Source organism: Falco biarmicus, chromosome 6, assembly GCF_023638135.1.
Source record: "Falco biarmicus isolate bFalBia1 chromosome 6, bFalBia1.pri, whole genome shotgun sequence".
Taxonomy (NCBI): domain Eukaryota; kingdom Metazoa; phylum Chordata; class Aves; order Falconiformes; family Falconidae; genus Falco; species Falco biarmicus.
This window is the reverse complement of record NC_079293.1, coordinates 90727061-90749367: the sequence shown is the minus strand read 5'-3', so window position 1 is coordinate 90749367 and position 22307 is coordinate 90727061. Positions and strand designations below refer to the sequence as shown.

General features: G+C 53.7%; 1 protein-coding gene across 4 annotated transcripts in view; it reads right to left on the bottom strand.

The window, feature by feature from the left end:
• SLC8A1 (solute carrier family 8 member A1) overlaps window positions 1-21195 on the bottom strand; it is a 116410-nt gene extending 95215 nt beyond the window's left edge. For 2 of the 4 annotated variants that reach the window (XM_056344037.1, XM_056344038.1), the window contains exons 1-2: window positions 15500-15725; window positions 8572-10407 (exon numbers count right to left, since the gene is read on the bottom strand). In XM_056344037.1, the coding sequence (XP_056200012.1) occupies window positions 8572-10382 (1811 nt within the window). In that variant the 5' untranslated portion in view covers window positions 10383-10407; window positions 15500-15725. Of the gene's footprint in view, window positions 1-8571; window positions 10408-15499; window positions 15728-20867 lie in introns of those variants that run through there. The other 2 variants (XM_056344036.1, XM_056344039.1) reach the window with 2 other exon arrangements.
• Window positions 21196-22307: the final 1112 nt, after the last annotated feature.

The following is a 22307-nucleotide window of genomic DNA, read 5'->3' as shown; positions in this document are numbered from 1 at the left end:
ATAAATCACCTGTCACAGCACTGTCGGGAGGCAGCTCAGGCTGCGTAGGTACGGTCTCGGGTCAGAGGATGGCAGAGGCGAGGGCAGGTGAGTGGCGCAGAGCCAGGGAGAAGGGCAGGCAGGGGAGACACCTGCACAGGCTCCGCAGCTCCGCCACCAGCACTGCAACGCCCAGAGGCTGCCTGGGCACCCGGAGGGGCTGGTAACGGATCCATTATTTCGTCTCCATAATTGTTTGCAAAGGCCCAAGGTACAGCTGTTTTGTTCTCCTGGAAGCAAGCGACAGAGTTCGGAAAAGAACTCAAGAGAAAATCAATCCTTTTTTGTTTCATTCTGGACCCAGCCAGAAGCCTCATGTCCTTCTTGCTTCCCGGCCAGTGAGACAACAGCTTTGTCACCTGGTGACAGTGCGTCTGGCCCCTGTGATGAGCACTCCAAAGAGCAAAGCAGCTTCCTGGCAACAATGCCATAAAATTTAAACCACCTCTAGAAAAAACCCAAAGGTAGCATCTCTGCACTGGATGCCACTCAGCCCGTCCCTATCCCTGCCCTCAGCCATCTGAGAGCATCTGCACTTGGAGGACCTTGCCCTAGAAAGGGATTTGCTCTGACTGGGGCAAGCGTATGCCATCGGCTCTATCTCTCTCCTGCCAGCATCCAGTTCACCGGGATCCAGTCTGTGCCCCTGTTCATTGTTCTTGCTTCGTTTCTCGTTGCCAGACAGATTTTGTTACTATGATTGTGTAGGAAGGAGAAGAGACACTATGGAAATGGAACCATATAGGGACTGGACAGAGGAGGCACATGCTGGTCACTCTCTTACTTGCACAGCAGTAGGAATATTTTCTCTCTTATGCTAAGATATTTTTAAAACAGGGAATGCTGTTATTATTTGTTGTCACCCAGGAGCCAGCATTGCCATTCTTGGAAACCAGAGCAACGCCTCCAATGTCAGTGTCAGAAACATTATTAGTAGAGGTTTTGACTTCTCCCGAGATGTCCTCAGGCTAAATGGCACTTATGACTTGGAGAGGCCTGACCTTAACTCCAACCACGCCCGAGACTGCAAAGCAGAGAACGTACCCGCTAGTACCAGTGCAGCTGGACCATGCACCCAGCCATCACAGACTCTGCAGCTGTCAAAGACTAACTTTTAATTGAAGCCCCTCATCTGAGAGCACTGTAGAAATACAGGTGGTACAGCCAGACCAGGCCGTGAAGGTTAAGCTAACAGTTATCCTGTGGTGCTGGATAACAGGGCAAGGGACAGCACAGGTGTCTTTCCCCTTGCACGGCAGCAACACGCATGTCCTTGCCAGTGAAGATGCAAACTTGTCCCTGGTGTAAGCAAAGGCTATAGGGACACATACAAGGCAGACCCAGACGTGGAAGACTGCTCCTTGCCTCTGTACGCCTGCCTGCCCGGGGCAGAGCAATACCACATGCCCCCCCCGCAGCGAGGCAGATGATAGCACCACAGCCGCCTGCAGCACCTGCTGCTGGACTCAGCCTCCCCCTCTGGGGAGGGTCTGTTTCTGACTCAGCCAGTTGTCTGCCAGGTCCAGCTTCTCCTCTCTGTTTGGCTTTAGTTGAGAGCAGATGTTTCCCTGCCCATCTGCACAGATGCTTGGATGCCAGCTGTGGTCAGCTGTCTGCTTTTTGTTCTGTCGCTCTTGTTTTAAGCCCACAAATGCAGCCTTGCTGCTGGAAGAAAACTACTGAGTGCCATCCACCGAGGATAAACCTGGGGGCAAAGTGTCGGAGGAAAGAGGGCTGTTCCCCAGGTGGATGCACAGCCTGAACTCAGCCCTTGTATCAGGGTCTTGTGTACCAACTGTTCACCTCTCCCTGCTCAAGGATTTGCCACAGTGAAGGATCCCGAGTGTGCTAGAGGGAAAGGGACAGATCCCTGCTCTGTTGACAAGATATACATATCACAGCTGGTGCTAGCACTGCTGCCAGCAGTGCTCAGGCAGACGCCAGGGAAAGAAGAGAGTCCGCAAAGGGGGACGGTGCTGCTGCTATCCCTGGGTCTTGTCTACCCAGCAAGAAGCTGCAGAGCAGCACCTCACTCCAAGAGAACTCTTTCCCATGCCAACAAGCTTCACCAGGGTTGCTGCTTTAATTCCTTAAAACAAGCTTGGATCCTGCGTTTTATAAATTACTACAATGCATTTAATAGGTAGCCTTTTCATAAAGGAGCACAGTGGATGTGTACACAGGCCCTGATGAAGCTAATAACTGCCTCTCAATGGCTTTCAGAGAGTTATTACATATTTAAGATCCAAGCTCCCTTAATCAACCACAGAGATGCAGCTGGCAGCAGTAAATTGCCAACAACAGCTCATTACAAATAAGGAAACATTGGTTTTTCAAGGACAAAAACTGTGTCATTCTTCAGCGAGAGCGAACCAAACCACTCTTGTCCTCACCATTCTCTTCCCCCCCCCGCCATTCCCCCCAGTGATTGTTGCTGGCACAACTTGCTTCATCCAATAACACAGCCTCGCTGCCTAATCCCCTCCACAGGGGACATCATCAAATCAAGTTCCTAGATTTCATGACTTATTTGGGCAAGCGGCGCAGCCTGCATCCCGTGCTTGCCTTCCCCAAGCCAGCTACGGGCAGGACTTGTCCCACGACCCCGTGATGGCACGCCATGGCAGCACACACACTGGCCATGCTCTGGGCAGGAGAGGACCAGGTCAGGTCACGAGACACTTCAGAATCACAGCTGGGAGCACACGCTTTGCAGGCTTGAGACCTGACATGGCACTTGGGAATGGCTTTTTCAGTGCATGCCATGTCGGTGTTACTCGCTGCCCAGCCCACGGGCACAGGGCAGCAGCCAGCACCTGCGGGCACAGGGGTGCAAGAGGAAGAGGACGGTCTGTGAATGCCACTTGGCTTGATTTCCTTGCTTCCAGCAGAAATGTGGGGGTTGTCCAGCGCAAGAGACAAGAGCACAGCAGTTCAAGAGAGATGCGCGTGGCTGGGAGATGTTAAGGCTAACATTTTAGGAGTGTTGAGGAAAGGCTAAACACTGTGTGAACAGAGAGGAGAAACAGAAAAGGCAGCTCAGCCTGTTAGACCTGCACCTTCCTCCCTGAAGAGGGGAGGACCAGCTTTTGGCCTTCAGGACCCAAAGCAATGGCACCTTTCAGCCTCAGGGAACTTCTTCCCAAAACGCCCCTGGAGAGGGAAGCAGGCCCCCATGCCATGCCCCCACCTGGTGCGACACACGTGCTCGGCTCCCTGCGGTGGGCCACGGCCAGGGCCACTTCCCACACGATGGACCCAGGGCACCGGGTGTCCTGCCAAGGACCCAACACGCAGACCCTGACAGCCGTGTCTGAACTGCCTGCAAGTCCAACTGGGCCAGGCGGGACTGCCAGTGGAGAGGGGAAAACATGCTCCCAACCCCAAGCTGGGCACTAGAAGCAGGCCGAGTCAGAGTGTGATCACCGTTTGGTCCGTTGGGATGTCCCACAGGGTGCCCGAGGCAGGGCTCGTGAGGAGAGGACGCACGCTGAGCCATGCCAACAGAGTGGGACAGACAAAGAAGGAGGTAACAAACAGACAAAGAGGGAGCCAAAGCGTTCGACGACGAAGCTCATTTGCTTGGCCTTCAGCCTGGTCTGCAGCCATCTCTCCGCCACATCAGAAGGTTGCTTTCCGACTGCATCCTGCTGCGAGGCTGACCAAGCTGCAGGGTTCATTTTTTTCCCCTGAAGCTGCAGGCCACGTATGCGAAACTGAGCTAGAGAGGTCCCAGGGCTGAGTCAGGATTTTATTTTTGCCATTTTGTTTGAGAAATACCTCACCCAACTTCTTCTGGAAAAGAAAAGGGGAACTTAAAAAAGTAGTACTACTTGGTTTCCCCCTGCCACAGCCTGTATTTGTTGCCGCTGACATTTTTGAAGGGCCCTTGGGAGGGAGGCTACGTGGTCTCTGAGGAACTTTCTCTAAAAAAATTAGGAGATTTATCTGATGTTTGTGTCACTGTTAGCATTTGGCTTCTAGATTTATGCTTCCAGAGAAACGTCAAGTGAAAGTCACATTCAATGGCCCAAGAGTGTCACTTCCTAAACTTGCCGCAGACACCTTTTACGAAAACAGCTGAACTACGTATTATGAACAGCAAGATCCATTGACATAAAACTCTCCAGGCATTTACAGGTGTAACTGCATAGGTAAAATATCAGTTTAATTGGTCATCTGTAAAACGGTGTGTACCGTCTTCCTTGCTGACTTGTTAATGCAGTAAAAACTTTTCTCTTGGGGGATGTGGGTGCAGATATTTGGAATGCAGATTGTATTACATCTCTCGTTGCAATGCTATCTGTAGAAAACCCAATAGTTTTGTACAGGAAAGAATACACATGTATTTTCACATAGCTTTGCAGTCACATCTGGAAGAGGTGCTCCTGCTGTTTTGAGACAGCAAGGACAAGACACCTCTCAGATGGGGGAAGGATTGCTTCCTCCTCTGAGATAGGAGGCTGGACTTCTTTTGAACTATTTGGCATTTGGACAGGAGATAAAAATACTCTGGCTAGATGAACCAGTGACCTCTTCTATGATCACCATAGCTGTGGTAGATGGGCGGGCAGGAAGAGCCTGCAACTACACATCTTCTCCATCAAGAAAACTTTCATTGTCTTGCATCTCCATTAACAAGGCTGGAGTCACCTTGTTGAGGGTGGCCCCAGAGGGAAGGCTCTCTCTTACACTTCACATCATAGCACCCTGTCCCACACTGATGTCTCAGAGCCCCAGGTACCCGAGCAGCATCATTGAGACTGACCTGGCTGAGACCCAAGTCAGGCACCTTTAGCCTCCCCAGCTAGCCTGGAACAATCTGCTGTGCAAACTCTTTGCAAAGCACATTAAAACGATGTTTCTTTCACTTGCCAACATGTACCCATTAAAGACATAAGCTGGGCTTCATGAGCAAGGAGCAGAAAAGCATTGCTCCAAGAGGCCACCAGGCAGTGCTGGGATTAAATGTTCCACTGGAGGACCAACAGCTTCTCCATTATAAATTTTTTTTGGTAGCACTGGAAAGAGATCTTTGTTGAAATGCACATGAATGGTGTGGCTTCAGCAGTTACACAGCTATTTTCTGTGCTCTGGGAAAGGGGACATCAACAGATTGCAAAATGGGAAAGTCTCTCTAGGCACCGCAAACAAACACGTTACGTAACTGGGCCTTTTGGGAACTGAAGGAAGGTCTCCACAAGATCAGGGCCTTCCCAGAGCTTTCCAATTTTACTGGGGCTTACCAGCAAGCCAGCCCTCCAGCAACAGAGGCCTGTACACAGTTTTCTTTCATCCTCATGTCCCCCTGCACTGCCCTACCTTTGTGGCTAGTGCCCCAGAAAAGCACATCTCACTCAATTTTATCAAGCGAATCAACACAGCCTGGAACAGCAGAGCTGAAATGCCACCAAAGACCTTCAGAAAGGGCAGCAAAGCCATCTCTTGGCCACCAGAGCACGGGAAAACCTAAAGTTTTAGAACTTTACTGAGCCAAATGTGCTGGGGAATCGCACCATTCTACATAACTGTGATTTAGCTGAAGTACAGCGCTAGCAAGCAATGACTAGCAAACAGGCTTTACCTCTATAATCCACAAATTGTGCTGGCACATCTTCTTTATTCTCATTAGTGCAAATTCTTCCCACGGAGGATGGCTGCCAGCAGCACCTCAGCTGCAGGAGCACACCATCTCTGTGCTGCAGGGGCTGTTCTAAGCTCGTGCCCGGGCAAACGCAGCCCTGCAGGTCAGACTGCACCAGCCAACACCCCGCCATGCACCACAGCAGCGAAATTTTACATTAATACCTACTGCCTTTCAGGCATGTGAACAGATTGCAATTTCTACAAGCAGTTTCATCCTTCTCCAAGAAAAATGAGGCATGTAGATCATGTCCTCTCCCACCTGAGCAGAGCAAGCCCTTTGGTCAACATAGGCAGAGGCGAGGGCAGGTGAGTGGCGCAGAGCCGGGGAGAAGGGCAGGCAGGGGAGACACCTGCACAGGCTCCGCAGCTCCGCCACCAGCACTGCAACGCCCAGAGGCTGCCTGGGCACCCGGAGGGGCTGGTAACGGATCCATTATTTCGTCTCCATAATTGTTTGCAAAGGCCCAAGGTACAGCTGTTTTGTTCTCCTGGAAGCAAGCGACAGAGTTCGGAAAAGAACTCAAGAGAAAATCAATCCTTTTTTGTTTCATTCTGGACCCAGCCAGAAGCCTCATGTCCTTCTTGCTTCCCGGCCAGTGAGACAACAGCTTTGTCACCTGGTGACGGTGCATCTGGCCCCTGTGATGAGGCTCTCCTCAGAGTGTACTGCACCTGTGGTTCAGTTAAAGCCACATGGTATCATCCCAAAATAGCGCAGTGCGTGGCTACCGCACACCAGCCGTGCAACCGAAGCAAGGGACCAGAGGCATCACTCCAGCGCTTCAAAGAGCAGCTTCCTGGCAACAATGCCATAAAATTTAAACCATCTCTAGAAAAAACCCAAAGGTAGCATCTCTGCACTGGATGCCACTCAGCCCGTCCCCATCCCTGCCCTCAGCCATCTGAGAGCATCTGCACTTGGAGGACCTTGCCCCTGCTGTCACCACCCCTTCCCGGCCCGCTCCCCAGGCCCTCAGCCATGCCAGGCTATGATGCGGTGCTTCCCAGTACCACCCCTCCCCGCTTCCAGGGAGACGGAATAGAGTTATGTCCTGGCATCTACACAGCGAAACCACACTGGGGTTTCTAAGAAAGCTGTTTTCCCCCATTTCTTGATGGCTGTGCACATGTCTACAGCAAGTAAGAGAAAGAAGGAGGAGGTCTGCTGCTGTGGCAGGGCACGTTGGCACCTGTGGGATGCGGTCAGCCCATTTCCAGCACACCCCCTGTACTGGGCTGTTGGGAAAAGTCAGCAAAAGTCAGGGGATGCCTCCTGCCCTCAGAGAAGGGCTGCACGAGGGTCCCGGCTGACGTGCCCAAGCGCCTCCTAGCACAGCTGCAGAGCCCACAGTCATGCGTTTGGCCTGCCACGGAAACATGTCCCATCCCAGGGGAATGGAGACTGACTGCCAAAGCTGTCCTGCCAGCAGCCCAGTTTTGCTACTGCTGAGTGACCTGGTTAAAGAGCCTTCGGGGGATATCCTTATAGCCTAGTTCATTGCACCTCTGCAGACAACTCCCCGCCTCTCCGAAAATGAAAAAAAAAAAAAAAAAAAAGTCAAATAACTGCATTCCTCTCTACTACAGTTATCATCCAGAAGCCAGGAACAACGCACATCATGCGGTTTTGACTCTCGTATCAGCAACATGTATGTCCTGGCCTCCAAACTGCTGGAGCCGTGAAGTCCTTGATCAGTTTTTCCTAAGAAGTCAAAACCCTGGCTGGTCTAATGCCCTGTCTGAGAACTACAAATCACTTCTTTCTTTCCCCCCACTTCAAGAAGTTTTAAGGTTTCCCCATTTGCTTCGTTCTCCCCGTGCACGTGGAGCGGCCAGCACTAACAGACAGAACGCAATGCCCGCTCTCAGCACTCGAACCTCTGCCTCCGCTCCTGGAGGCCGATGGTAGGACACGCGACGCCCGAGCCAGCCTGTAGCAACCCCTTGGTACAGCAGGGCCCTCTAACAGGGGCTGCTCCAAGTGGGTTTGTGCTACAGAATCTACTGTTGGCAGGGGCTGACCTACAGACAGGCTGACCCTCTTCTCTGCAGGAAGAGCCCGAGGCTGGAACACCACAACCCCAACCCTTGCTCCCCCCAGAGCCCCAGCTGGCAAGGAGGTGCCTTCACGACATGCCCAAGGACAGATTTTTCTACCGTGATTTACTCAGCAAAGTTATATTCCTCACAAAGTGTAATCAACAAGGCAACAGCGCTAGTCATTTTTCCACCATCCACCTAGCAACGCTCGGGAGTAGCTTCCAACAGCTTTCAGCCTCCTTTTTTATTTGCAAGCAGCCAAACGCGGCTGCAGTTGCATCCTAACCACGAGGCTTCTTTGCATGACAATACTTTTTCAGGATGTGCATTGGATGATGACCCAGACCTGCAGCCTTTAGAAGAGGAGGAGGTGAAGTGACCTTCACCAAGGCCCCGAGCAGAGCACCAGGCCCAACCCCAGCTGACCTGACCCTCAGCAGCCAAGCGGGGGTAGGTACCACAATGCAAACACTCAGGTTAGACGCTCGCAAGATGGGTCCTTGTGACTGGGTGGTACTGGCCAGCTCAGTCTTGTTCTCTGCTCTGCCGTAGAGCCCAGGCTGCAGAGATCTGCTCAGGGCACAGGCAGGGAGTGGGTGGCTGGGCTCACGAGCCCACCTCCCTGCTGCTGGGAGGGTGGGTTGCCCCTGAACAGGTACTGCTCTCCTGTCTGTTAGCAAGGCAGGAACGCAGCATTTCAGGCTCCCCAAAGCATGTAAGGCAGCCATTCATGGCTTACTGCAACGCCCTGGCACCCCAACACCACCAGTGAAGCTCTGGGAGCCGCTGTGCATTTAATTGCAGGAGAACCAAAGACTGTACGAAAGAAATAAAACCTTCACTTACACTATCTCATCGTTCTGGAACTCCAGCTCCCCACAGGTGTCTTCAAAGTCCTCTCCTCCGCCTTTGGCTGAGCCTTCGATGGTTTTGTAGGGCACAATAACATTTCCTCGTGCACCAGAGGTTCGCAACACTTTCACTTCCATGGTCCCCACACTTTCACTGATGTGTGTTACTGGCTCCTCAAAGGTGAAGATGCCAGCATGGTCATCGTCAAAGATGGTGACAGTGGCAGTAGATGGTGATCCCAGGCAGGCGAGAGTGGAGACACGGCTGGCCTCAAGAACGCCCTCATCTGAGGCCTCGGTGCTCACGCGGACATTGCTGAGGTGGACCAGGAAGTTTTCATCCTCCTCAAATATGTCGTCGTCAATTATGCCAACACGGATTTCCTTCTGGGTCTCGCCAGGCTTGAAGACCACTGTTCCTTCAGTGAACTCATAGTCGGAGCCGGCATTGGCCGTCCCGTCCTCTGTCCGGAAGTCAACGTACACCGTGTTGGTCAAGTCACCTCCCCGGCGAATGATGGTCAGGGCGACAGTGCCACAGTTCTCCAGGCACTGGTAGGTACCCTGCTCAAAGTAGAGCTTGCTGATGGGATCGTTTTCTGCCACCTCGCTGTTGACCTCATGCATACTGACAGCCTTGCGGGCCTGGTCTGCTGCGTGTCTCTTCAAGATGTTGCCAGCTCCTGTCATGAGCCGAGTGGCCTGAATGCGGTAAAAGGCCCTGCTCTTCTGCTGCTGGCTCAGGACCTGGTAGTTGGCCAGCTCGATTAGCTGTTCAATCTCCTTGTCGGGGTGCTTTTGCTTCAGCTCCTTCAGGATCCGAGCCATTTCCCTCCTGGCTTCCTCATCATCCTGGTCTTTCTCATCCACCTCCAGCACCAGTGTCCCATCCAAAAAGTTCTCCACATGAGAATTAGCAACCTTGCCGTCCATCTCGATATCGGCTTTGGAGGAGGGCCGGTCACCCTCATGCTCAATGATCATGCCTCTCTGCTTGCCAGCTCGGTATTTCTTGTAGACGTACTTGTAAAATAAAAGCCTCCTGTCAGCTATCCAGGCAAACACCACGCAGATGGGGAAGAAGAAGAAGGTGAGCAAGCCTTCCCAGACCTCCACAATCCCAGGAGAAGACACAGATAAAATAATGTAAAGCCAAGTATAGGCAAAGATGCTCCAGGCCGCTGTAACAAAAAACACTCGCAAGTGCTTGATCTTCCTTATCTCTCCATCTGGAACGACGTAAACACAGATCGCAATAATGACAAACATGTTAAATGCAGCACTCCCCACAATCGTGCTTGGCCCCAAGTCCCCCGCTGTGAAGCCGTGGCCGCACACTTCGATAACAGACAGGAGGATCTCAGGGGCAGATGAGCCCAAGGCCATCAGTGTGAGGTTGGAAACGGTCTCGTTCCAGATCCTCACCGTGGTTTTGCTGGTCTCGCCGTTGGGCTTTTTGATGGTTATTTCCCGCTCTTGGGACGTAATGACTTCGATGGAGGACATGAAGCGGTCAGCTATGATAGATACTCCCAGGAACATGTACACCATTGCTACAAAATACACTGTTGCCCGAGCAATTTTGTCACCGAAGGAGGGGTCTTGGGGTTCCCATATCGGTAAAATCACACCCTTTTTGCAGATGTATGATCCAGTGCACTCCTCGGTGTCATTCACAGGCAGTTCGCTGGGGCTCTCTGCATGTATGCCGTCCACGTGCGAGAGCAGCACCAGCACAACACTCAGGAGTTGGAAGCTCACTGGGAAGGTGGGTGGTGGAGTTGCTCGCAACATGGCTACTTCCATCGAACAGGTCCCACACGTCCTCAACCTGCAGAGGCAAGAGGAAAGATGCATTAAGTGAGGCTGACCAGACATAACAGATTTTCGTCTATACCCTGGCTACTTCCCATCTTTCCCACATAGACAGTCAAGTTACCCTGTTACTCAGGAAGGCCCATCTAATGAGCCCATCTGCATCAAAAACTTCAGTTTTCCACGTACAAATCATCTAGTTCAGTTATCTGAGCGAGGACAGGTGCATATGCTACCAGTGGGCTAGCACCTACCCCCTTCAGCTACTATGATGTTTAATTGCACTTTCTTTCTCTTCGCTGAAAGCCTGTTTGTTCAATTGCATTTTCTTGTTTCTTATCTAATTAAAGCCCATCATTCTGCTTCACAGTTGGCAGAATTGTTTCCCATTTCAAAACCACAGTGCACTCACTCACTGGAGTTCAGGGTAAGAGCAGGAGAGGGCAGGGGAATCTACTATCCCTCTTCATGTTTGTTTTTTTTTTTACTTGCCATTTATAATTACTGTAAACTACATATTTTACAGTCTTTTCCTGCTCGCCGCCCTCCCAAGCATCTACTCCACATCAGAAATCTGTGCGAAGTGAGCTCAAGCACTGGCAGAACCTTATCCTTAACAGTAACGTGGTCATAAGGTGCACCAGAAGGGTAGTCTTTAATTAATGATTTTGGAGCCATTCCTTCCACAGTGCATCACTTTGCACCTTCCCAAAACTGGAAGGAGCCCCGTATGCATCCAAGCTCCCTTGGCACGCTTTGAGAGGAAACCTGTCCCTGCGCTCTTTTCCCACTAGGTCAGCTTTGATGGCCTCCCCTTCAAGGGCCTTTCTCACTCCATTTACAACATCAGTCATCAGGCATGACAGCAGTACTTGCCCTTGTCCTGCCTCAGGATTTTCCAGCAGTGTAGAGGAGCTGTTAAAGAGGTTGCAGTTAGTTAACAGTGCATAAACCGACAGAACAGATGCCTTAAGTACAGTGCAAAAAACCTGAGCATGCTCAGTGTTGCATTCGCAATTTTACTGGCCCATAAAAGCCAGATTCCTAGTTATTAAAGCTGTATTTTCTCCTCAAGAAGAGCTTTTACCATGCTACGCTTCCCCAATCCAAGTTAATTTAATCATGCAGTACTTAAAAATGTTTCTATGAAGAGAGGAAAATGAATGTGTCAATACCTTTACTTTGCTGGAGAATACAAAAGGCCAAACTGGTTTTGCTCATAAAAAAAACACATCCCAGAAAGAAAGAAGAAAAACCAAAAACCAACCAAACAAACCTGAACAAATAAATAAAAAACCCCAAGCAAACAAACAAAAAAACCCTCAGCCATGAAAGGTTTCAGCTTCTAAGGGGAGGATGGCATTGCCAGGTGCAGCTCAGAGATGGACACAAGCAGGAGACCCAGCTGACATCTCCCAGACAACCCCCCCTCGGCCCCCGGCATGCCTCCCCTGCCATGGCCACCCGCCCAGCCTTGGCGCATGGCTGCATGTGCGGGGAGACCCCGACCGAGCCCCCCGCGCTGCCGCCTGCATCCCGCGACAGCATCCCACAGCTGCATCCTGCTTCAGTGGGCCCAGCTGCAGGAGTGGGACCCAAGCAGGAGGGCTGGGGTCACCTTGCCTCCTCCCCTCGACAGAGGGCTTGTGCCCTGGCACGGCCGGAACCCCGCCGGCACTCTGGCCAGACAGTGGGCTACATGTGCTGTGCTGCTGAGTGCGGAACGACAGCCAGGCAGGTGCTCCCGAGGAGAGACATCTACCCTCCTGAAGAGGGACATAGCAACACTTTCTCGAAGAAAAGCACCTGGTCAGCATCACCCATCTCCTTATCCCCTGCGACACAGAAACGCCCCTCCCCGTTCAGCCCGGACACACTGCGCAGGGACAGGACTGAGCGCAAGCCAAGAGCATCTGGAGGAAGCGGTGGGTACCATCCTGCGCCCGTGTTATGGACTGACCCCACAAACAGATATTGCAGTGATGGAACAAAGCCCTCTCCTTCATCTCCTCCATTTGCTTTTATTCAAGGATGCTGCAGTAGGATTATTTGGCTTGAAGAATAATACTGAGAATTTATCAAGCCAGTTTTATATAAATGGCGTTTCCTCACCAGGAGCTGTCAGTCTGCCTTCCCCCCCATCCCCTGCCCTCCTCACAATTTTCTAATTAAGAAAAAGACAGAGCAGGAAGTGAGCAAGTCAGAGGGCTGGGCGATAAGAACAGATACGACAAACAAGAAAAAGCCACTCTCTTGTACGAAGACAGTTTTAAAAGAAAGGTGTCATTTGCCTTTTAAATCCTGCTAATGCTGCAAAGAGCTGCGGCTGCTGGAGTCAGAAGCCCCGAACGCTGGCCCCGTGGTCACAGCCCCTGGGTGCCTCCAGCTCCCCAGAATGCGGGCCATGGCCACCGCTTACAAATCTGAAGTAAAACAATTGAAAACACCATGTTTGTAAAGAAGAGTACCTTGTTGCAGGCCATCTGGTGGACAGCTAAGCTGAAACAGATGTGCGTTACTGGCCACTGAAGTTTAGCTGAAGCACGAGTTACTCACCCAACATCTGTACTGCTGCATTTCGTTTCGCACCGCTCCAAACCAGGCCTCAGAGACATTTAAAGATAAAGGGGCTGTCAAAACACAGGCTGACCTGCTCTGATTATCCCAGATACCTCCTATGTGTAGTTTTGGTTTTTCTTTTAAATATGTAGGCTTAAAAAAACATTAGTGTGGGCATAAAATATTACTCAGCTGCATGGTTCTTCACGCTCTCTTTCTAAAGAGTCGTAGTTTCAACAGAAAACTCAAGAGCATCCACCTGTCCTTGTTCAGTTAATTTTCTCCCTGTGGCAAGTCATATCCTTGCACATGTACAATTATTCAGAGCAACCAGGCATTGTGAAATCCCTTTGGCAAGAAGAGGAAACAGATGGTTCTAGAGAAAATATTATGCTTTGGGTCACTGATTTAGGTCAGAAAGAATAGGTGAGTCCCATCACACTTTGGACCAACTCGACGGTCTTAAAAAGATTCGAGTGCTGGAAGTCTCAATGAGAAAGGAGACACACACTAAATCAGATTAATCAAGCCACATGTTCTTCCCTTCCAAACATTCTAACAGAAGTTGGGTTTTGGTTGTGGGTTTTTTGTTGTTTGGTTGGGTTTTTTTTGTTTGTTTGTTTTTTTTAATTGAGTCCTGTATTACTTTAAAGAGAAGGAAAAAAGACCTAGAGGCTTGCATTTGAGCAATCCATCTTTCTGCTCTCCATCACCCAGCTCTCCACTTACAAACAACATTTTTCCCTCGTATGACTGGAGATAAGGAACATGGAACTTTTCTGGAGAGTTCAGATGGGTGGAGGAAGCTGGAGCTTTGGAAGAAAAACCCACTGGCCCTGCCCTGGCAATGCACCAGTACCCTTTGTGGAACGGCAGTAGCATCCCACAACTCTACCTTGGGCTGTCTCCAGCATTTTGTGGTGCAGTCACCAAGCAGGATTCACATTCCCTCACCAGCTTTTCTACTTGAACTGACTCACAATGAGCGTTATTAACACCAGACTCAGGAATTATGGAGGGCTAGAAAATGTTTGGCCACAACATGCTGGTTGCACACACACAATCAGAGCCTGACATTCAAAATATCTCCGAGAAGCAGCTGCTATAAAACTAGCCGCATTTCTTTATTTGTACAATCCAAAACAAACAGTTTGGTCCCCAGAGACCCTCTCACTCTGCATTTGCATAGGGTCTCAGCCCATGGTCAGCATGCTGCTGCAGGCACAGCAGTAGGAATATTCGCAGATAAATCATTCATATTATTGGCTAACGAGAAGCAAGGCTACCAGAACACCAGCCCTCCCTCCAAACCCAACTTTGTTAGCTTTTCATTAAGGTGTCTCAATTGCATTTCCCATCCCAGCCATCAACAATAAAAGTAAACGTGGTCGCTGATTCACAGCACGCCAGGTCAGCAGCCCCGGCAAACGCTGCCCGCCGCGGTGCTGGGGGCCTCGCTGTTGCTCCCCCCGTGCCTTCGGCTCAGACCAACCACGGTAGCCCCAGGCAGGGGCACAAGCCGCTCTCGGGTTTGGTGCTGGCCACAGGCACGTGGCGAGGGGGGCACAAGCCTGCCCATACGCGCTGCCCCACGCCAGGGTGGCACCTGGAGCCCTTCTCACCCCCAGGAGCAGAGCTGTCTTGGCCCCCCGCCTGGAGCTAACGGGGACAGCCAGACCCCAGCTCCTGCTCTGCTGGGCAGCCGTGCCCCTACCCTTGGTGGCCGAGCTCCCTCGGGGTGTTAGCACGTTGCTTTTGCACAGTCATGGAGGAAACCCTGCAAGAGGCTGCACGGTCCCTTCGAGGCAAGCTCGGCTCAGAGGCAGCTCCCGGCCAAGGGATGCTGGCCCAGCTTTCATTCCCAGCCTTGGTGCTGTGAAGCGCCAGGAGGGCAGCTGTGGCCCACAGCAGGGCTAGGAGGCTTGCAGAGATATCTGCCTCCTCACTGGGCATAGGAGCTCTAGGTTTTACAAATTGGTAGGAGAGATCTGCCGCTGCCAGCTCAAGCTCCAGCCCCCCAGCTCGGGAGCTGCCAGATGGGGAGAACACAGCTTTTTAGACTCTGCTCTGACCTTTTCCTGGCAGCGGCGTTCCTTCGGGCTGGCTGGTTGCTGCATGCAAAGCGAGCTGAGAGCTGCTCTGCCTTTCAACAAAGCACTGCTTTTCCTTTGCAGCAGCCTCCCAAAAGTCCCATCTCCTTTTGGGCACCTCGCCCTTGACATATCCACTGTAAGACCCTTCCTGTTATTCTCCCACACCTCCGTAGCACACGCATGTTTATGACCATCTGCAACAAGCCGGCAGCACCATTATTTTTCAGAGCAGCGAAAACACACTGCTAGCCCAGACACTTTCACTACAGAAGGATCGGGCAGGGAAGGTAATGGCCTAGGCTCACCAGGGAGGAGTGGCCACACATACAGCGAGCAAGAGACCTTCCACTGGGAATTTTGTTCCCAGCATTCGACAGAAAACCTGCACAGAGCAGCTGTAACACAGCAGCGTTCACACCATTACAGCCACCGCCAATGCTACGCGACGCTGCCTACCTCACTGCGACATCAGCTTCACGGCAAGCACCATCACTGCGAGTTTGCTGCCAGCTCGCACGGGAGAGGGGGTCCCCACGACCGTGTCACTGTGGCGGTGGGCGCAGCACCTCCTCCTGCAGGGCGGCTCGCGGGGGGCAGTAGGAAGTTTGCTCCTCACGCGAGAGCAGCTGCTTCTGACACGCCGCGGGGACACAACCACGAGCATGTTGCAACACCACGGGGACTCCCAGCCAGCCCTTCCCCATCCCACCGTCAGAGCCAGGCAGAGAGGAGCTTTTTCTAGCGCGAGCGTACCACTGCAGAGAAAAAGGGAAGGCAGCTCAAAACCCCCTTTGCCGCATCAGGGGCAGGAGAAGGATGTTCTTTTTTCAGCCAGAGGGGCCAAAAACTTTGAGGAGAAGCAGCCAGTAGCCACTGCAAGGCGCAGCTAGCCTGCAAGCTAGAGAAACAGAGCCTCAAAGCAAGCCAGCTACTCACTCCTGGGCCAGTGTCCCTGGTGACAAGATAGCAACTCCCCGAAAAGGTCCCAAGGTGAGAGGACAGGCTCTCCCAGCCGACGAGTCCCCCGCAGCCAAAATGGCTGTTTCAGGTCGTGTGCCCCGTGCTCCTACCGCAAGGTCAGACCCGCCGTCTCCAAGGCACAGCACCCTGTTTCTCTTGCAGGGGAGCCACCACAGGGCAGACCAGCCTGCCCCGGGGAGAGCACTGCTGGCGCTGCCCCCGCAGGTGGAACTGCTCCCCTGGGCGCCCCTCCTCTGCTGCTCACCCTCCCGGCTCCGGCTGCACACCGGTGCCTCGCCAGACACAGCAACCTGCCTCACAGCAGGGCAGCTCCAGCAAAGCCTGTACTGGGAACAGGTACGGCTGTAGGGGAAAAAGATAAAGAAAGACCCAAAAAATTGTCTGGTCTCTAACTGTCAATCAGTAGATCAGCCAAGAGCCTAGGTCCCAGCTTCCCACAGCCAAGGGACACAAAACGGGTGCCAACAGCCCTGCAAGGGACCGGGTGCTTGCAGATTTGTCTAGGCGGCCACATGCCCTGCTGGCTTCATTCTGTCTCGCCACTGATCCACAGCACAGCGCTGGTACAAAGTCGCTCCTGCCAACTGTGATTTTTACCCATTGAAGCAGAGAAGAACCCTACCACCACGATGGCTATGCATCTGGACCTGTGGAGGAAAGCTGCTACGTCCAAATACCGTGTTGCCACCCGGTGCTGCACAGTGTGATGGCACTTTAAACACAGCCTGGAAAACCCTTGGCTCGCAGCCCTGCTCCAGCTCTGCCCAGCTCGTTCTCCCTTGCCACCCAGCTCTGGCACCCTGAGACAGGCACAGCCCGTTGGCATCCCCTGCCCGTGACCCTCCACATCAGGAAAACGATTTCCAGGCCATCAGCATCCCGATTGCATCAGTACAAAAAAACCATCAAAACCTCTCCAAATATAGTCAGAGGCACAAGCCCTCCGTGAAGCCAATCAAGCAAAACACACATCAGACCACCCTGTTTTCTGTAAAGGCCATTAAAAAGTTAGAACAATTATCAGTCTGCAACTGATTTTTCCAAGTATCCTATCTCTTCAATGAAGCATTCAATCTCCTCCCACAATCTCCCCAGCAACTTTCCAAAATAAACAGATAAATACAGAAAGTAAAACAGCCCCAATATAAAATTTCAGCCAGATTGGATGAATTTGGGGGCAGCTTGTAGAGACTGTTTGGAAGCGTTTGTCAGGGAGATTCCAGCCTTGCTTTTTAACATATGGAGACAGAGTGGCAAGTTGTCCCTTTTGCCCATGTTTCAGTACCTCAGCAAGGAAAACGCCAGGAAAGGAGAAGTGAAGAGGAAATACTACATTTCTTTTGAGGCTGGTTTTTTTTTTCTGTCGGGTTTTATTTATTTATTTATTTTTATTTAATCTCCCCTCCTACTCGCTGCTATCTCCAGACCATTTCTCTGTCCCTACCACCTGTTTTCAGTCTCCTTTATCAAGCAGCATCAGGCTTTTCCTTTTCCCCGTTATTCCTCCTGTTAAGGACTGTTAATGCCTTCCTGTGCCGGTGGATCTCCCTGGCTGATTTAAGCACGGTGCTACCTGCCTGGTCCCCACCAGCCGGCTCTGAGGCTGCCTTGCCGACAGACTCCCTCTGCGGTCTCAGGGCAGCCCTTCGGCGCCCTGTGCTCTGTGCCTCCCTCTGTAAAATGGGAAGAGCACATCCCGCGAGTGCAGGGAGAATAAAACACTGCTAATAAGGCTGAGGCTCCTGAGCAGCCTGGGGAGGAAGCATCTGCCCAGAGATGCCCCGTAGGGGCCAGGAGGGAGGAACTGGCAGGCCTGTTGCTTTCCTCTCTGTCTGTGTCCGCTTCTCCCCAGGGCCCATTTTTGTACAGGGTTTGCAGCTGTGGGTGGGCTCCCTGTGCAGTGGGATGCTCTCTGAGGCTCTGCGGAGGAAGGAGCAGAAATCTTCAAGGGAGCAGAAACAAATCCCCAGCCCCAGCTTCCTGCGCCCATCCAGGGACCAGACATCCCTGGGAATGTGCGCAGGAAAGGCTGATGCAAATGCAGGTTGCGGTCCTGGGCGATTTGGACACGGTCTAGACAGGAGCTGGGCAGGGTATTTTAGGCTGGAAGCCCACCCTGGCACACTCCATCCATCAGCTGGGTGCCCAGCCTGGCTGGTGAAGGGTGGCAGCACCAGGAGTGTCCCAGTCCAGAGGTACGGCTCCCGACCCGCTGTCTCTAGAGGGAGCTGAACGCTCATGCCAAGCAGATGCCCAGTTTTTAGACCACCGGATCTCAGGAGTCTAAGCCCAGGTGTAAGCCAGGCCTTGGCTGCCTGTCTCAAAAGTGGGATTAACCACCCCCTCCCTCCTCCCCAGTCTCCCCCACCTTCTCCGTCTCCCCAGGAGCTTTTTGCAGCAGCAAATCTCACTTCTATTTGTAGCCAGCTTTCCTTAGGAAGCCAGGCATATGAAATCACTGTTTCCATGTCTGCCTGTCTGTTCACATTGCTCCCCTCCCCCCCCCACTCCCCCCCCCCCCCCCCCAATTTCAGCTAAAATCACCAGAGGGATAGAGATAGTGTAGAAAGCCAAGTCCCTACAAGCTTCCTGAAAATAGCTGAAGACGTACCACTCACACTCTTGGCAAGGGGAAGACGGTCAGTGAGCACAGCCCATATTGGATGCCAGAGTCCCGACGACACAGCACCCCAAGCACCCTGCAGCAGACCCCGGTGCAGCCAGGATTTACACCAGCTGCAGGCACCCGTGTCCATGAGCTGGGAGCACACGCAGGTCATGGCACCCTGAGCCTGGACAGAGCTCCGGGTCATTCACTGCACTGGCTGCAAGGAGAGCCAGGATCTCCGGCTGTTTGTGTTGCCTACGACCAGCCTGTTGGTTGGTTGGTTCGTTGTCCAGCGATGTTTGTGCCTTGGGGGACACTGGGCTTTGTTATAGGATCTGAGTTTCATTAGGTTGCTGGAGAACAGTGGCTTTTCCCCAGTAAGCCAGCAGGACCGTATTCCCTCGAAAACACAGCAGAAACCCAAATACTGTCCTAGACGCAATGCTAGAAAATTGCAAACCTGACAGCCCCGAGCAGATTGGGACACTACCAAAGGCCCAGACAGGCAGAGAAATGGCCATGCCTACACGGCATCATGAAAGGTGCTGTGGAGGCTCCCAAGAGCAAGGACATAAGCAAAATTCATGCCATGCCACGTACAGAAGTGCCAAGACAGCAAACTAGGTACAGCCCAGGCAGCTGCAAGACAGTGAATATTTAAGTCTCGGGAGCAATTCACAGCCAGAAGTTCACAAAAATCTTAGCAAAAGTAGGGGGGAGAGAAGCAAGCAAAGTTTCATCAGCTTAAAATTGTGCTACTTGGTGTTGGCATTCAGGGACGCTAGGCATAAAAAGTACATCTAATCTCCTCAATATCTCGAACACAAACCCTGGTACAGAGGAAGCTTTGAGCGACGCAGCTCCCCAGGCCTGACTTAGGAGTTGTTTATGCCTCCAGAGAAACAGAGCTGGTGGGGTGTAAGAGGAGTCGGGCAATGCATCAGCCTTCCCGGGGAGACGGCCGGGGGGGTCACGGCTTGGCCGGTAGGTCATGGCTCTAGAAATGCTAGGTTATTTCCCTATTTGGGCTAAATGCCCCCACCGGAAAAGGGGCAAATCTGCCACTGAAGAACCAATGGGAAGGAAAAGGGGAGAAAGAAACATTTATCAGATGCACCCAAGGGAACACAAATGCCTTTCTTTGGTGATGTCCACTGCCCCAGCCAAAGGCGTACAGCGCAGCTTTTTTCTTCCCCAGCCGCCATCACCACATCACTGTGCAAGTGTCCCAGCTTCCCTTTTCTAAATAAAAGTGCACCTCTTTGTAGCAGTGAGAAAAAGCACGTGAATGCCCAGGCAGGTGTTGGGAGGGCACACGGAGAGCCCCAGCCTCTCTCGGCCCCTGTTTCCGTCGCTTGACATGTGGATTCCCAACATCTGGGACTGGAGGAGCAGCTTCCCGCGAGGCGCAGGCAGAGAGGAGTCCTGAAATCAAACACTCGCACCCACACGCCCGTGACCTTGTGGTTTTACTACAGCTCTCCCTCTTAGCCTCCAGCTCTCCCCCGTGCTCGCTGCATTTCTGCAGCGTTTTGGCGGTTTGCTTTTGCCCTGGAGACGGAGCTGAGCGCAGGGCTGCGAGCGCGGCTTGGCGGGGAGGGAAGCAACAAGGCTACGATTAAAGAATTAAACTGGAGATGACGGCAGAGCCCCAGCCATGCTTCACCCAGACAAAGCCTACGTGATGCGCGCCGCCGAGTGCCGGCCCTCGCCGCACGCCGATCCAGGCGGAAACGGGGATTTCAAGGCGGCTGCAGGTGCTGCCGCGCTCCCTCCTCGGAGCCGCTCCGGGCGGCACGGCACGGCACGGCACGGCACGGGCGGGAGGGGCAGGGGTGCCGCAGCCCCGCCGCGCCGGGGGAGGGGGCCCGTCCGCGCCCCGGGGGGAGCCGCTCCGCTCCAGCCCCCTCCCCAGCCCCACCTGCCCGGCAGTGCCCGGCCCTTAGGGTAGGGGGAGGCAACCCCCGCCGCCGCCGCGCCTCCCGTCGCGACATGTCGCGACTGGCCAGCGGGGGAGGGGGCCAAGCCCCGTCGCCTGCCTAAAGGTGCCGTGGGGGGATCACGGAAAGCATTCCCAGGGCCGGGCGGGGGCGGGGGGCGAAGCATCCTACCCCCGCCTCCCCATCGGCTCGCCCCCACCCCCCCGCCTCCCCCATCTCCCCCGGCACCGGGGACCCCAGTGCAGGAGCCGGTGCCGGGGCTCGCCGCGCTGGGGCCGGGGGGTCGCGGTCCTACCTGGCGGGGCCGGCTCAGCAGCGGCGGGGCATCGCGGCGGGGCGGGCGGCGGAGCCCCGGAGCGCGGCTGCGGCGGGCGGGAGAAGGGAGGAAGGCGGGAGGGAGGGAGGGAGGGAGAGATGGATGGAGGGAGGGAGAGATGGATGGAGGGAGGGAGGGAGGGAAGGAGGGATGGATGGAGGGATGGAGGGAGCGCACACGCCGCGCCCGGGGATGCGCTCAGCCGGTCCGCCCCGCAGGCAGCCCCCCCTCCCTCCGCATCCCTCCGCGGCGCTGCGCGGGCAGGGAGAAACCCGCCGTCCCTCCTCCGGGGTGGCAGCTTCAGCCCTCCTCCTCCTCCTGCTGCTGCTGCTGGAAATATTTCCCGATTTCCTCCTCGGAGCTAGGGACTTTGAAAGGCAGGGCTGGTTGCGGACCCACCCCCAGCAGCCCTGCCCGCCATGCCTGGGGCAGCCCCCAGCCCTGCCCCGTACTGGCCAGTCCCCGGCCATGCCCCCCTGCCCCCCGCCCTCCCCCCAGCCCAGCCAGCCCGACCCCATGCGCACCCCGCGGGAGGAGCGAGCCCTGCGGGAGGTGGCGGGCAGGGGGGGTGCGAGGAGCGCCTAGCTGTGTCTGTCACCGTCCCCTACAGCGGTGCCCGTGGCTACTGTGGGGGGCGGGAGGCCAGAGGCATCCCCGGGGGCCCTGGGTCGAGGTTCGCTCCCCCCTCATACCACCAATGTTACAGGGGCCAGGGGGTGGCAGGCAAGGGGCGTGTAGGTCATCTAGGGCCCTGCTGGAAGCTGCCCTTGCATCTGATGGCATCCAGGGCAGCCCCTGAACCCACAGAGCCTCCTGTCCCCAACCGTCGGGGGGGGTCCTGCAGGAAGCCGGCAGCCGGGCACAGAGGGACCTGCTGCACTTCAGCCTGGCCCGGCTGTCCTTCCTGCAGGCAATGCCCCTTCCACCATGCCCAAACGGCTCCTCCAGCCTTCACTGGCTCCGGCAAGGAGCAGATGAACGCATTGTCCCACCCTCCAGGCAAAACTCTGACTTGAGGAACTTAAAATAGGACCAAAGGTAATAACTCACAGGCCGGTGGTTGCAAGTACACAGTGACCTTGAGTAGCCCTCTGTGCCCAGACCCTTGGGTGCAAGGAGAACCGCAGGGAAGCAGAACCATTATTCCAGCTCCTGCACCCTCTCCCACTTCTTATCTTGTAGGCTGTGCCTGTAATTGTTGTCACCACAGGCAGGACAGGAAGCTAGAATTTTACCTTTGGATTTAATTTGTGGCTTTCCTTCCTTCTCTCCTTTTCTCTTCTTTTTTTTTTTTAATAAGATTTTTGCATCACCATGTCCCTCAGCAGAGATGGTAAACTGTATTTCTCTGTTCAAAATGAGGTGTAAGACATGCACAACGTCATACAAGTCCTTTGTAAAGCACTTTGTGATGAGCTG